This window comes from Apostichopus japonicus, chromosome 12 (assembly GCF_037975245.1).
Source record: "Apostichopus japonicus isolate 1M-3 chromosome 12, ASM3797524v1, whole genome shotgun sequence".
Taxonomy (NCBI): Eukaryota; Metazoa; Echinodermata; class Holothuroidea; order Aspidochirotida; family Stichopodidae; genus Apostichopus; species Apostichopus japonicus.
Window position 1 is genome coordinate 10,323,196 of NC_092572.1, and position 16,981 is coordinate 10,340,176.

General features: G+C 34.9%; 2 protein-coding genes across 2 annotated transcripts; both read left to right on the forward strand.

Annotated features, from left to right (window-relative positions):
- Positions 1–1,177: 1,177 nt before the first annotated feature.
- On the forward strand, positions 1,178–9,267 carry LOC139977472 (uncharacterized). Its single transcript, XM_071986819.1, has 6 exons — positions 1,178–1,357; positions 1,871–2,014; positions 3,488–3,568; positions 4,033–4,305; positions 5,786–6,010; positions 6,768–9,267. Exons 1-6 carry the CDS (start codon positions 1,285–1,287, stop codon positions 6,947–6,949), a joined length of 978 nt encoding a protein of 325 aa, XP_071842920.1. The 5' UTR covers positions 1,178–1,284; the 3' UTR covers positions 6,950–9,267.
- A 1,092-nt stretch (positions 9,268–10,359) lies between these two features.
- LOC139976970 (uncharacterized) lies at positions 10,360–16,269 on the forward strand. The gene is made up of 6 exons (XM_071985889.1): positions 10,360–10,561; positions 11,075–11,218; positions 12,730–12,810; positions 13,261–13,464; positions 15,019–15,243; positions 16,062–16,269. The coding sequence occupies exons 1-6, from the start codon at positions 10,489–10,491 to the stop codon at positions 16,241–16,243; spliced, it is 909 nt and encodes a 302-aa protein (XP_071841990.1). The 5' UTR covers positions 10,360–10,488; the 3' UTR covers positions 16,244–16,269.
- The last annotated feature ends 712 nt before the right edge of the window (positions 16,270–16,981 follow it).

Consider the following 16,981-nt stretch of genomic DNA (forward strand, 5'->3'; position numbering starts at 1 on the left):
AGGTGAAGTAAATGAGTTGATGATTCACAGTTAGCGTGAATACAATAAGTCCTTCACATACTTGCTGTCGTTTCCTTGTAAATCTACTCGCTTTTTCATATTGCCTCTCGATCTCATTAACACCATTCAGTCGAGGTCACATCGATCGATACGACATGAAATAAAAAATTTAATATCAAGTCAAACTTGTGAGCCTTCTTATCAAATATAGTAACTGCAGGACCCGGTAACAATTATCAAATGAATCTTGTTAAGAACACTGTATTGATGAACTTATATAGAGGACTGCATTCTTAATGGTTCAGTTTGGTCGTTTATGTAGACATTGTTGTATAAGGCCTTGGTCTTGGCCTTCAAAGTTAAAGCTAAAGTTTCAAGGTGTACAGTCTTGTATCAAGGCAAGGCCTTCTCACATGAACTTTACAACAGTTAACCCCTGTTAATTGGTAAATTGTCAAACCTACACACTCAACTGTGCACGATTCAAACATTCGCTTCCAGTGTTCTACAAAGTGTCCAATGGGGGTCCTTACCATACGGTGCCGCCACAAACCATCGCAAGCAACTATATATATATATATATATATATATATATATATATATATATATATATATATATATATATATATATATATATATATATATATATATATATATATATATATATATATATATATTATATATATATATATATATATATATATATATATATATATATATATATATATTTATATATATATACAAGTTACCCACCTTGGTAAAATGAGGCAATGGAGATCAAATGCCTCGCCCAAGGACACAACGTAATGATCTAGATAGGACTTGAACATGCAAGCTTTCGATCGCAAGTTCTTTGTCTTAGCAAATTGACCAGTAATCACCTTTAACGGGAGGTACTTTTTTTGTCAACTAATCCTTTATTGTATATGGTCTTTACATTACAAAACGTAAATACTTTCCTTTTTATCCACTTCACTAACCCTCTTTCACTGTAACCATTTATTCAAATTGCTAGCCCATATTCTAAGAGTGAGATTTAATTTTGTTTTCACCAAAAGCATCAGGTTCTTTTTCCATTATTGTTATTATCAAACAGAAATGAAAGTCAAAATTCACGACAGATCAAGAAAAAAATCGTTTTATGTTGCCATGGTGCTCGTTTGTTTTAGCTCGGCATGGACAAATAATATTACCGAATGCGGTTGACGATTGAGTATATATAATTTGTACAGAGGATATTCGTTCTTCACATGTTCAAACTGAACACATCCAATACATTCAGAAATGGAGTGCTGTAACCCAAGTTTCATCTTTCTCTGTATTCTATCTACGGTTATAACATATTTAGTCGGAGCAGGTAAGTGTCAAATGTAGGATGTCAAATTTGTTATTATATTTTGCACAATTGACCAGAAATTATGAAGGGTGATAATATTCTCAGAGATACATTTATTTTTTACTTCAGTCATATTGGTATTATTACGATATATGCAGTTCTTTTGAGGGAACTTTACACGTAGGTTACAACTACGGTAACCATTCTTTTGAGAAATATATATTTAAATGTAAGCTTATCGATGCTTCAAAGTTGTCTCTCTCTATACGCATCACATAGTTTAAGTAAAGTAGGTCTTGCTGATTGGTTCTTTTGTGGTAAACTTTATCTCAATAGACAAAAAACAAACGGGAGGTGTTCGTTTGTTACTAAGAAATAAAACACGATTACCACATCGTTTGGGTTGTTGTATATACTTACTATGATAGAGTTCTGGCTTCTATTTGCCAACCGAAAATGTTGTGCAGCAGCAATAACAATAAAAACCAAGATGGGTTTTAATGACACTACTTTATATCACACTGTGCTTCTCAGTACATTCAGATGGCGTGGCTTGCTATTCCAGCGAGTTGAATGCACGGCGTCATGTTGTACTGAAGTCCATTGATTGTCCCGACGAAGTGGACTCTCATATTTTGATCATCCCAACGCAAAACGTCAACATTATGACCCTTCTTGGTAAGTTGATTGAAATCGACAGCTCTACTTGCAAACACTCATATTTTTACAATTTGTTCACAGGGGATATAAGATTATCCAGTGAACATGGACTTGGCTAAACTTGATTACCTAATAACATTCCTGAGAGTTTTCTGTATCTTTTGCTGAAAACCACATTTACCAAATAACATGATCAATCGCAATACGAGGCATAATTTGTTTCTTCAAATGTGGTGATTTTTGTGATATTAAACTGGCAACAGCAGAACCAATGTTGTAATCAGAGCAAATGAGCTGAAAATGTATTTTTCTTTATAATATTTCAATCATATATCCACAAAGAAAATAAGAGTTGCAATTACAGGAAATTATAAGAAATATAACGTTGCCAAATATCCAACTTAATCAGGTTTCAAGAATAGATGTTGAACAATATATATCCGTATGGCATCACCAGCTGTGTGATTTCCTTCCGGGGAAGGGGAAGGTTTACCAGGTCAAAGTATATTATATTCAAGTAACCTTTTGTTCAGTTAGGGAAAGTGGGTTCCTTGTTCGAAGCCGGGGCGAGTCGGTTGGTCAGAAGGAATGTGAATCGGCAAATTCCTCTCGTACCATATGTGTTAGTTGCCATCTATAAGAGGCTCTTAGACTTTCTTTTATGTAATAGTAATTTGTTCCCGTATATAATCGGGTCATGATCTACAAGAAATGATAGCATGTTTACAGCATTTGCAATTAATTCTTCATATATCGTATTTTATAGACATCCCTGATCATAGCAGATCAAGTGAGACTTCCCCCGTTATAGTCACCAATATAATTTTCGCAGCTCCGAGAACAGATTTATGCTTTTAAGCTTTTGTAAAGAGAAAACAAACACTTTTATTTTCACTCTGTAAGGGTTTCTACTCACCGACCTAGTGCACTATTAAAATGTTCACTTGCAATCAATTACTTGCAGTAAAAATGTCACTCATTATGGACGCTTCATAATCCGAGGAGACTTGCGTGGCCAATAATAACAATACTATTGTCTTGTTGTCATACCAGGGCTCTCTGGCCATTTTCTTTTGACTGGTTACCTAATCAGAAGGAACTATTACACATTTCAATTCCAACGATTTAAAGTTTGAGTATATAGAGAACAGAAAACTAATTAGGAGCTATCATATTTCTTTAAAGCCATTTAAACTAGTAGAAGTAAATGTTTGGCTAGAACGTGATTCAAAGTAGTGACCTCAGGGGTACAAAGCCCTCTCCTCCACCAACTGAGTTTTCCAGCACTTCAGCACTGGCGATTCCGACATGACATTTCTTTGTCAGGAATAGCCAGACACAGTGATATTTACCACAATGTAGGATTATTCGATAAAATCCAGGAAGCCACAGTAAAGGATTTCAAGGGAAGTTTTGTAAATATATATATTTTTAGAACACAGCAGTGTATGATGTTAATATTTTTACGTTGAGTATTTGATCTGTCAACAGCAAAGGCAAATGAATTGCTGTCAACAAGATCTGTGGATAATGAGGATCACAACAACATGTTAAGTGAATCTAGTTCTTCTGGTAAGCACCAAGCTGACTTTATAATGTGTCTTGTTTTTTTGGAAACATGCTAAACATCATTATATTACCGCTGTAATTAGAACAAACATGGCATGTTCCAGTACAGCTTCCAGTTCAGGTAATCAAGATCACTTCTTGATTCCCGTTTTCAAGTGAACCTGGAATAGAATTCACTCCGACGACCCACTCGCAGTAACATCGCACTGTCCATTCATCGTGATGCGTCGCCTAACATAAAAACCCTTTTTTTTTGGGGGGGGGGGGGGGGGATTACTGTTTCTCATAAACAGCAAACTTTACTGACATTGTTTGTCTTGTTCTCTTTAAACGTTGCCCACTTTCTTTGAAATATTTGTTTTATTCTATCTCGATAATTTGTTGCTATTGTAAAGAAAACCTTAAATTAATAGAAATATATATGCTATATATAAATGTTTTTTCTCTATATATGTTTTCTTTGCAAGTGGCATCTTTGTTTCCGTTAAACGGAATCACCAGCGGTGTGACAACATCCAAGAAGACAACACATTCGGTTACTCAAAAGTTTCCGTTAAACGGAATCACCAGCGGTGTGACAACATCCAAGAAGACAACACATTCGGTTACTCAAAATATTACTACGCCAAAACTAATAAAGCACAAAATATCAACGCCAAAAATACCAACATCCGAAAGAAATACGCCCAAAATAACAACGCCCATCATGACAGTGCCCCTGTTACCTGTCAATGATTCCAGTGAGTAAATGGATTCATTTTGGGCTATTGTTTGAAGGACTGTTTCTGTAATTTGTTAGGACTTACCAATATATATGGTTTCTGTGTGCCTACTTCATTGTAAGCAATCGTGATATTATTCACTCTTTAGATCCCATCACTTATAACGAAATGAATAGCGAAATATTTCAACAATTTTGATTACACCAATGTCGCATCTCTTGAATCTTGTCAGAATAATTGGGAAATACTTTAGCAACCTACCAACATAGTAAAATTGTAACATAAAGTGGGCTAGTACCCAAAATTATGAAAACGATTGATCTGTCTTTTCATTATCTTTACCATGTTTCTACTACTTTACTATGTTTCTATCTAAAAAGACATATTATTTACGTGACAGCTAGACATATTCTGTTTTACATTTATACCATCCTTAGGATTAAAAGGTACATCGATTTTTGAAAGATTCTTTAGCACTCACATTTCGTAGCACATTTTAAATTACTAGAGCTTTTTTGTCGATTTCATTTGATATTTGTCGCTATTGATTGTGAAGTTAATCCATACATGGAAATTGATTTTTTCTTACAATCGATTAACCGATCTAGAATATATCATGATATAAATTATTTCTATGCAGGCATTTTGTCAAAGCTAATATTGGCCTTTGGTTATGAACGTCATTGATCATACTTCCTGCATGCAAGAAAATCATGAGCAATGTTAATATAATGCCGATGCTTTAAAGTCCAGGGGAGATTTATTTTCGAATGATGACAAACGAAAAAAATATTTCTAAACATCATTAAGTTTATTATATAACTCTCTACACAGAGTTTTCGAGGATGCTGGTGATTAAAATTATTGCAGTTTGTACCATAAAATAACTGGAAGCCAACAAATATGATATCATGCAGGCAAAGTTACACACGGATAGCAAATCATTTCGCTTTGCTTTCAATTGTACTTTAATGATTTAACCTGAGATTAAATACGGTTTTAAGCTCATTTCATGGGATGTGAAGTTAAACATTCATACCATTGACTGCAGGCTGTTCACATTGACCCAGCTTTAAGGAAAATGGATGTACATTACTTCAAGTTCACTTTTTGTACTTTAATGATTTAACCTGAGATTAAATACGGTTTTAAGCTCATTTCATGGGATGTGAAGTTAAACATTCATACCATTGACTGCATTGTTGCTAACATAATTATATGGTAGAGACTTTACCCTGGAAATTCAAATCAATTTAACCACGATGTTTACATATTATTCTCTTTTCATCAATAAAAAAATCCATTTTCATTTGGAAAAATAGCAGTTCCAAGATTTCACCGCTTGATGACCATCAAGTTTCTCATGTTTGCTACCATTCGGGTATTTTGTAACAATTTAGTCGTATGTATACACCCATTTCATCTATATCTATTATTCGCCAACGATTTACTGAATCGTCACAACAGTGACTTCGTCTTTTGTTTATCATTGTAATAGGATGTTCTGAATGGGTAGCCTATGGAGGGAGTCAGTACTGTTATATGGAAGGGCGCGAAACCTGGCAAAATGCAACATCTTATTGCAGACAGTACACCCAGTACTCATATTTAGTAACGGTGGAATCAATAGAAGAAAATACCTTCCTCAACGATCTTGTACAGGAAAGGAACACGGATGGTTTCAGGGACACTTGGATTGGTCTCAATGATTTGGAAGTGGATTGTGAGTTTTTTTAGCTTCTACTATACTAAGCGCATCGCTTTTATCCTTTGCAATCTCGGTAGTTGAGTTGAAGTTATACGAAAAGGTAGAGCATTGCCGTAATCAAGCCTACTCCAGAGAACAGCATGAATACGTTTCTCAGTGGCAGGCGTAGTAAGATAATTTCTAAGTTGCCCCACCCGCCTAATATGAAGCATTGTCGACGTACATATGTGGCTAACTTGCTGATCAATAGAAAGGTGAGTGAAAACTTGTCAGAGAACACGAACACGCCAATGCATTTAGTTTTTGAGATCCAAATAGAAATCCGTGTCTTCATTATCGAATATATGTATGTATATATATATATATATACGAATAAGAAAAATGCATTGGTTTTCTTAATAAGGCCATCCATCCCCATTCCATGTATATTGTAATTGAATACGATGTGAGGGCCTACTAGATGTCGATGCGGTTGATATGGTGGGGAGGGTTAATAGAACATTATGAAATAAATACATGAATCATTCGTTTACCTGGTGTATTACTGGGTAACTTGACATGATACTTTATCCATTTTTACGTCACATGATATTGTACTGTAATTCACCTTGTTCGTATTGTATTGTGAAAAGTTCAGACAGAGTGACAAAATAAAACGATTCACAATATGACTATTTTGTTAAATTCATCAGACTGAAAAATATAATTATCACCAGCCAGTTACTATCCTTCGTCAATAACGGTAACCTTCTCCTTTCGAATTTTATTCCAGTTGAATGGATAACGGAATCTGGCGAGCCAGCAACTTTCTTCAACTGGGAAACTCAACATGGAGATCCACAAGGCAATACTCCCGGGGAGAGTTGTGTTTTCATGACTATTTTATACGATGGTAGATGGCTCGATGGTGAATGCGGGAGTGTTAAGCATTACATATGCGAAAACAGGTTATAAATATTGACCTTTTTACTGGCTGGATTTGAAGCGATTCTCGGCCGACATTCAGATTTCAGTCTTGAGCATTTTGATCCCGTCAGAATCTTCGTTATATAGAAAGATGATTTCTTTTGAAGATAAAAATGCTTGGATTTTGAGACAAAGGTTGTATTTGGGCAAGGCCTTACTTAATCCTTTTGGGACCAAGATGAAACATATACATTGAGCACCACCAACGAGGGCCTTTCGGTGCTTGGAAAAATAGGGGCGCATGGTAATTTCTCCGTATGCCGGTAGTACATTTTGCCTTTGGACAGTGATTAATGGTCATGTCATTTTTTGGAAAGATAGAGAAACATACAAATGTAGAGATGGAAACTCCATAGACCGCGAAAGCTTTCAACATTAAACTTAACAGAATACAAATATCATTACAGAGAATCAAACCATTTGCACGTAGAAATATCTCTTCATCTTTGTATTTGCTGTTATTAAACGATATGGAGTTTTATTATCTCATACCATATGTATTTGTGTGAGCGACCACAAATTTGGGGGAATCCCACACGGGCTAATTTATTACAACTTACACGTCGCGTGGCTTTCAATTCAACATTTTAACTTAAATTTGGAAGGTCATTTCAGATGGGAGAACCGTACATTGCTCTTGGATGAAAAACCCACCCTACTATGACCCGGCCCGGTATCGAACCCAGAACCACCCAATTTCTCTACTTGTACCGCTTGAGAAATGATAATGACAATCAGTTGTTTACAATTGTCACTAAACGATTTGTTAAGAATGCTTACATGAAACCGTCTTGGGTGGCTGTGGTATGGTTACATTGACCGTTGTCTCTCTGACTTTGTTGTCATATCCGAGCATGGTTTGTATTTGTGTTGTAGTATATGTTAGTTATTATATCGATATTTTACTTACAACGATAGAAAAGAAATCAGTAAAATTAAATTTGTAACTGTCGTTATAATCCCAGCATAATAGTTGTGTATACATTTCGGACTTTCCGTGTTTTTTGTTCAATTAGGTAAAGTTTAAAGAACATGCGATAAGGACTAGACTATTTGTGATTTTGAAAAGTAAAAATTTGTCATTATTTTTAAGAGTTTTAATACATAATTGCAAGAAGTAACGTATTGTATATACCAGGAACCTCTGTGTTGTAACCGTTGAACGTGATATCTGTTAGTGTTTTGGTTTATGTAGTGCTTATGGTGATAATTAGAAAGTAATAAAGGCATGAAACGTTTGGCAATATGCGATAATTTATTTGGTTGTAACATATGTAAATGCGTTAATGTGTGTGGCGTATATACACTAGTTGTTATCAGCCCAAATGTTCAGAAGTAGATTCTATAACAATTGAACAAAGTTTCTAAGGATGATAGTAAATTACATCATCATATCATGCTTATTCAAATGGATTAATTAAAATTTTCGATATGGTACTCAAGCTTTGCCTCATCGTCTGAGTCTAATTTCCTAACAACTACCTGTAGCAGATAAGCACTGGAACTATTTGCGGTAGAAACATGTTTTGCAGAAATGACATTTACTTCTACAGTACAGTGTATTTGATATTGTTTTTCTCATTTTCCTTTTAATTATATTCATAGCTTTACAATGTCACTTGCTACAATGGTGTTTTATTAGTTTCATATATAAATATTAGACGTAACTTTTATAATAATTCTAAATATATATCTATGGTACTTTTATGTCAATGTTCTATGTATTCTGTGTTAATTTCTCTACTTTTTGTATTGGTTTGTTGATTTAACTGACTACTGAGGACCTCAGTTAATAAAAGACCTGAATAACTCTCGACTATTACAGTTGCAAGTTGAATAAGTAAAAAGTAAAAAGTTGCTGATTAGCCAATACTTCATTTGAATATCATATGAATCAGATTGGGTTATATCGTATAACATAGCCTCCAAGATTATGGCAAACAGTTGCGGCCTCCATGAAGTAAAAAGTCAACAGTAAAATGGTAAGGATTACAAGAGTTGTTAACATGTTATGCGTTACTGCCTTATTCTAACAGCACATGGGCCTTTTATAAGAAATTATAAAAGAATTAAACCGAAATTGTCACGTAATGGGTTTCTTAAGTAGGTACTTAAACGATCTATCATCCATATAGACAAAGGTGATGTTTATGAAACAAAATTTAACTACCGTATTTTGTGAGACTAATTTTGTTTATCGAGAAAGCGATTATTTTCATTGTGTTTTTTATTTACCCTTCAGCATTGTTGTTTAAAATTAAATGTTAATTAAGTCACTTGAAGTTCAATATATCAGACAACGGAAATTGCTTCACTGATTTGTTTCATAAATGAAATGAGCTCTAGGAAACACAGTTTTTATGTTCAGCGCATTTTATTCGCGTAATTACTAACATTCATATACAAAGGCACTTTAAATAAAGACCACTTTTAATAGTCAGTTGTGTGTACTAGCAAACTTTCTGTTTATGTGCAAGCAGTGACGTATACAATAAACTGATACAAGCAGTGGCGCACGGTGACAAGACATCTGTAATTATTGGAGCCCACCCTCTCATAACACAATGTAACAATTTGTCCGTCTCAGTGGAAGTATCCGTAGGTGGTGTAACCGGAACACCAACTACATAAATACTTTCTTTAGACAATGCATGCTTTATCTTGAATCCTTTTGCTAACATAAATATCATGTAAAGTTATGAAAGAATGTGTTTGTGATTATTCACGTCACTCCTTCCTTTGCAAGTGAGGTAAAGAAAACGCTTAAATGCACATTTTATGCTTTCAACCTGTAACGTATTGGGACCTGGTTCTTCGAAAAGGATCCGACTTTTGTGGGAAAAAAAGCTAAGTAGCCATGTGAAAAGTTAAATTCAGGATCAGTCTGGAGCCTAAAGGTAGCGACAACGAAACCACCAGCCACAATTGGCTTCCACGAGGGTAGTGATGAAGTCCTCTGGAAATGGAAGTACACAGGTGTTTACAATTTTTGAATTAACAAGATTTATTACATGCAAAATAGTATGATAATTTACAAACACAATTTATTTTCATGAAATCCTAATACGCCAGTAGAGAACTACAAACTTTTATTTCATGATTTGTCATATTGGCCTATCTAATATGTAAAAAAAAGAGACGAAAGCTCTGCAAGATATAAACGGGAAGGTGAAGTATATGAACTTATGATTCACAGTAAGCGTGAATACAATAACGCCTCCACTAACTTGCTGTCGATTCCTTGTAAATCTACTCGCCTTTTCATATTGCCTCGCGATCTCATTCACACCATTCAGTCGAGTTCACATCGATCGATACGACATGAAATCAGAAATGTAATATCACGTCAAACTAGTGAGCCTACTTATTAAATATAGTAACTGTTGCAGGACCAAGAATCAAGGGAACCGAGCTCGGCATGAACAAATAATATTACCGAATGCGGTTGACGATTGATTATATATAATTTGTACAGAGGATATTCGTTTTTCACATTTTCAAACTGAACACATCCAATACATTCGGAAATGGAGTGCTGTAACCCAAATTTCATCTTTCTCTGTATTCTATCTACCGTTATAACATATTTAGTCGGAGCAGGTAAGTGTCAAATGTAGGATGTCAAACTTGTTATTATGTTTTCACAATTGACCAGAAAGTATGAAGGGTGATATTATTCTCAGAGATACATTTGTTATTTACTTCAGTCATATTTGGTATTATTACCATAATATCTGCAGTTCTTCTGAGGGAACTATACACGTAGGTTACAACTACGGTAACCATTCTTTTGAGAAATATATATATTCAAATGTAAGCTTGTCGATGCTTAAAAGTCTCAACACGCATCACACAGTTTAAGTAAACTAGGTCTTGTTGATTGGTTCTTTTGGGGTAAATTTTATCTCAATAGACAGAAAAAAAAACGGGAGATTTTCGTTCGTAACTAAGAAATAAAACAGTATTACCATATCGTTGGGATTGTTGTATATACTTAATATGATAGGGGTCTTGCTTCAATTTGCCAACCGAAAATGTTGTGCAGCAGCAATAACAATAACAACCAAGATGGTTTTTAATGACAGTACTTTATGATCACACTATGCTTCTCAGTACATTCAGATGGCGTGGCTTGCTATTCCAGCGAGTTGAATGCACGACGTCATGTTGTACTGAAGTCCATTGATTGTCCCGACGACGTGGACTCTAATATTATATACATCCCAACGCATAACGTCACCGTTATGACCCTTCTTGGTAAGTTGATTGAAATCGACAGCTCTACTTGCAAGCACTCATATATTAACAATTTGTTCACGTATGATATTAAACTATCAATTGAACATGGACCTGGCTAAATTTGATTACCTAATAAGATTCCTGACAGTTTTCTCTATCTTTTGCTGAAAACCACATTTACCAAATAACAGGATCAGTCGCAAAGATACAAGGCATTATTTGTTTCTCCAAATGTGGTGATTTTTGTGACATTGAATCTGGCAACAGCAGAACCAATGTTGTCATCAGAGCAAATGAACTGGAAATGTCTTTTTCTTTATGATACTTCATTCATATACCCGCAAAGAAAATAAGAGTTGCAATTATATGAAATTCTAAGAAATATAACGTTGTCAGATAGGCCAAATATCCAACTTATTCAGGTGTCAAGAATAGCTGTTGAACAATATATACTCGTATGGCATCACCAGCTGTAGGAGTTCCTTCTGGGGTAGGGGAAGGTTTACCAGGTCAAATTATATTATATTCAAGTAACCTTTTGTTCAGTTAGGGAAAGTAGGTTCATGTTCGAAGCCGGAGCTAGTCGGTTGGTCAGAAAGAATGTGAATCGTCAAATTCCTCTGGTACCATATGTGTTAGTTGCCATCTATAAGAGGCTCTTAAACTTTCTTTTATGTAATATTAATTTGTTCCCGCATAAAATTGGGTCATGATCTACAGAAATTATAGCAAACTTAGAACGTTTTCCATTAATTATTCATATATCGTATTTCATAGACATCCCTAATCATAGCAGATCAAGTGAGACTTCCTCCGATTATAGTCACCGAAATTATATTCGCAGCTCTGAGAACAGACTTTTGCTTTTAAGCTTTTGTAAAGAGAAAACAAACACTTTTATTTTCACTCTGTAAGGATATCTACTCACCGACCTAGTGCACTATTAAAATGTTCACTTGCAATCAATTACTTGCACTAAATCTTGACTCATGATGGACACTTTATACACCGAGGAGACTTGCGTGGTCAATAATTATGATACTATTTCCTTTTTGTCATACCGGGGCTCTCTGGCCATTTTCCTTTGATTGGTTACCTAATCGGAAGGAATTATTGCACATTCCATTTCCAATAATTAGGAGCTATCATAATTTTTTAAAGCCATTTTATTTATTATTATTATATATTATATTATTATTAACTAGCAGAAGTAAATGTTTGGCTTGAACATAATTCAAAGTAGTGACGCCAGAGGTACGAAAACCTTTGCTCCACCAACTGAGTATTCCAGCACTTCAAACACTGGCCATTCCGATATAATCATGTCTTTGTCAGGAGGATGTCGTCGGAATACACAGCAACATGCATGCCATGACACAGTGATATTTACCACAATGTAGGATGATTTGATAGAACCCAGAAAGCCACAGGAAGGGATTTCAAGAGAAGTTTTGTGAATATATATTTTTGCAGAACAGAACATGTTATGATGGTAATATATTTACGTTGAGTATTTGATTTGTCAACAGCAAAAGCAAATGAATTGCTCTCAACAAGAGCTGTGGATAATAAGGATGTCAACAACATAGTAAAGGAATCTAGTTCTTCTGGTAAGCCTAAGGCTGACTTTCTAAGGTATAACGTTTTCGGAAACATGCTAAACATCATTATATTACCGCTGTAATTAGAACAAACATGACATGTTCCAGTACAGCTTCCAGTTCAGTTAATCAAGATCACTTCTTGATTACCGTTTCAAGTGAACCTGGAATAGAATTCACTCTGACGACACATTCGCAGTAACATCGCACTGTCCATTCATCGTGATGGGTCGCCTAACATAAAAACCTTTTTTTTTGAGGGGGAATTACTGTTTCTCATAAACAGCAAACTTTACTGACATTGTTTGTCTTGTTCTCTTTAAACGTTGCGCACTTTCTTTGAAATATTTGTTTTATTCTATCTCGATAATTTGTTGCTATTCTAAAGAAAACCTTAACTTATAGAAATATATATGCTATATATAAATGTTTTTTCTCTATATATGTTTTCTTTGCAAGTGGCATCTTTGTTTCCGTTAAACGGAATCACCAGCGGTGTGACAACATCCAAGAAGACAACACATTCGGTTACTCAAAATATTACTACGCCAAAACTAATACAGCACAAAATATCAACGCCAAGAATACCAACATCCGAAAGAAATACGCCCAAAATAACAACGCCCATCATGACAGTGTCCCTGTTACCTGTCAATGATTCCAGTGAGTAAATGGATTCATTTTGGGCTATTGTTTGAAAGGACTGTCTCTGTAATTTGTTAGGACTTACCAATATATATGGCTTCAGTGTGCATACTTCATTGTAAGCAATCGTGATATTATTCACTCTTTAGATCCCATCACTTATAACGAAATGAATAGCGAAATATTTCAATAATTTTGATTACACCAATGCCGCATCTCTTGAATCTTGTCAGAATAATTGGGAAATACTTTAGCAACTTACCAATATAGTACAATTGTAACATAAAGTGGGCTAGTACCCAAAATTATGAAAACGATTGATCTGTCTTTTCATTATCTTTACCATGTTTCTACTACTTTTCTATGTTTATATCTAAAAATAAAATTTACGTGACAGCTAGACATATTCTGTTTTACATTTATACCATTCTTAGGATTAAAAGGTACACCGATTTTTGAAAGTTGCTTTAGCACTCACATTTCGTAGCACATTTTAAATTACTAGAGCTTTTTCTTCGATTTCATTTGATAATTGTCGCTATTGATTGTGAAGTTAATCCATACATGGAAATTGATTTTTTCTTACAATCGATTAACCGATCTATAATATATCATGATATAAATTATTTCTATGCAGGCAGTTTGTCAAAGCCAATATTGGCCTTTGGTTATGAACGTCATTGATCATACTTCCTGCATGCAAGAAAATCATGAGCAATGTTAATATAATGCCGATGCTTTAAAGTCCAGGGGAGATTTATTTTTGAATGATGACAAACGAAAAAAATATTTCTAAACATCAAGTTTATTATATAACTCTCTACACAGAGTTTTCGAGGATGCTGGTGATTAAAATTATTGCAGTTTGCACCATAAAATAACTGGAAGCCAACAAATATGATATCATGCAGGCAAAGTTGCACACAGATAGCAAATCATTTCGCTTTGCTTTCAATTGTACTTTAATGATTTAACCTGAGATTAAATACGGTTTTAAGCTCATTTCATGGGATGTGAAGTTAAACATTCATACCATTGACTGCAGGCTGTTGATATTGACCCAACTTTAAGGAAAATGGATGTACATTACTTCAAGTTCACTTTTTGTACTTTAATGATTTAACCTAAGATTTAATAGGGTTTTAAGCTTATTTCATGGGATGTGAAGTTTAACATTCATACCATTGACTGCAGGCTGTTCACATTGACCAAACTTTAAGGAAAATGGATGTACATTACTTCAAGTTCACTTTTGGTATGACATTGATCACGTGACACATTGTTGCTAACATAATTATATGGTAGAGACGGTACCCTGGAAATTCAAATCAATTTAACCACGATGTTTACTAATATTCTCTTTTCATCAATAAAAAAAATCCATTTTCATTTGGAAAAATAGCAGTTCCAAGATTTCACCGCTTGATGACCATCAAGTTTCTGATGTTTGCTACCATTCGGGTACTTTGTAACTATTTAGTCGTATGTATACACCCATTTCATCTATTATTCGCCAACGATTTACTGAATCGTCACAACAGTGACTTCGTCTTTTGTTTATCATTGTAATAGGATGTCCTGAATGGGTAGCCTATGGAGGGAGTCTGTACTGTTATATGGAAGGGCGCGAAACCTGGCAAAATGCAGCATCTTATTGCAGACAGTACACCCAGTACTCATATTTAGTAGCGGTGGAATCAATAGAAGAAAATACCTTCCTCAACGATCTTGTACAGGAAAGGAACACGGATGGTTTCAGGGACACTTGGATTGGTCTCAATGATTTGGAAGTAGATTGTGAGTTTTTTAGCTTCTACTATACTAAGCGCATCGCTTTTATCCTTTGCAATCTCGGTAGTTGAGTTGAAGTTATACGAAAAGGTAGAGCATTGCCGTAATCAAGCCTACTCCAGAGAACAGCATGAATATGTTTCTCAGTGGCAGGCGTAGTAAGATAATTTCTAAGTTGCCCCACCCGCCTAATATGAAGCATTGTCGACATACATATGTGGCTAACTTGCTGATCCATAGAAAGGTGAGTGAAAACTTGTCAGAGAACACGAACACGCCAATGCATTTAGTTTTTGAGATCCAAATAGAAATCCGTGTCTTCAGTATCGAATATTTGTATGTATGTATGTATATATATATATATATATATATATATATATATATATATATATATATATATATATATATATATATATATATACGAATAAGAAAAATGCATCGGTTTTCTAAATAAGGCCATCCATCCCCATTCCATATATATTGTAATTGAATACGATGTGAGGGCCTACTAGATGTCGATGCGGTTGATATGGTGGGGAGGGTTAATAGAACATTATGAAATAAATACATGAATCATTCGTTTTCCTGGTGTATTATTGGATAACTTGACATGATACTTTATCCATGGTTACGTCACATGATATTGTAATGTAATTCACCTTTTTCATATTGTATTGTGAAAATTCCAGACAGAGTGACAAAATAAAACGATTCACCATATGACTATATTGTTAAATTCATCAGACTGAAAAATATAATTATCACCAGCCAGTTACTATCCTTCGTCAATAACGGTAACCTTCTCCTTTCGAATTTTATTCCAGTTGAATGGAAAACGGAATCTGGTGGGCCAGCAACTTTCTTCAACTGGGAAACTAAAAATGGTGATCCACAAGGCAATACTCCCGGGGAGAGTTGTGTTTTCATGACTACTTTATACGATGGTAGATGGCTCGATGGTGAATGCGAGGATATTAAGCGTTACATATGCGAAAACAGGTTATAAATATTAACCTTTTACTGGCTGGTATGTAAGCGATTCTCAGCCGACATTCAGATTTCAGACTTGAGCATTTTGATCCCGTCAGAATCTTCGTTATATAGAAACATTTTTTTTGAAATAAAAATGCTTGGATTTTGAGACAAAGGTTGTATTTTGGCAATGGCCTTACTTAATTCTTTTGGGACCAAGATGATACATATACATTGAGCACCACCAACGAGGGCCTTTCAGTGCTTGGAAAAAAAGGGCGCATGGTAATTTCTCCGTATGCCGGTAGTACATTTTGCCCTTGGACAGTCATTAATGATCGTGTCATATTTTTGAGAGATTGAAAAACATACAACGGAAGAGATGGTGACTTCATAGACCGCGAAAGCTTTCAACATTAAACTTAAAAGGATACAAATATCATTGCAGAGAATCAAACCATTTGCAAGTGCAACTATCTCTTCATCTTTTTTTGCTGTAATTAGGCGATATGGAGTTTTATTATCTCATACCATATGTATTTGAGTGAGCGACCACAAATTTGGGGGAATCCCACACGGGCTAATTTATTACAACTTACACGTCGCGTGGCTTCCAATTCAACATTTTAACTTAAATTTGGAAGCTCATCTCAGATGGGAGAACCGTACATTGCTCTTGGATGAAAAACCCACCCTACTATGACCCGGCCGGGTATCATTATTATTATTATTATTATTAACCTTTAAAAGGGTGACTCGGTTAGCCAGAGCT

Excerpts from the sequence above, each read along its gene's own strand:
- LOC139977472 (XM_071986819.1), top strand. The coding sequence starts at position 1,285 with ATGGAGTGCTGTAACCCAAGTTTCATCTTTCTCTGTATTCTATCTACG. Across the intron at positions 2,015-3,487 it reads CAACATTATGACCCTTCTTG|CAAAGGCAAATGAATTGCTG; the intron begins GTAAGTTGATTG and ends ATCTGTCAACAG. Across the intron at positions 6,011-6,767 it reads CAATGATTTGGAAGTGGATT|TTGAATGGATAACGGAATCT; the intron begins GTGAGTTTTTTT and ends ATTTTATTCCAG.
- LOC139976970 (XM_071985889.1), top strand. The coding sequence starts at position 10,489 with ATGGAGTGCTGTAACCCAAATTTCATCTTTCTCTGTATTCTATCTACC. Across the intron at positions 10,562-11,074 it reads AACATATTTAGTCGGAGCAG|TACATTCAGATGGCGTGGCT; the intron begins GTAAGTGTCAAA and ends TATGCTTCTCAG. Across the intron at positions 15,244-16,061 it reads CAATGATTTGGAAGTAGATT|TTGAATGGAAAACGGAATCT; the intron begins GTGAGTTTTTTA and ends ATTTTATTCCAG.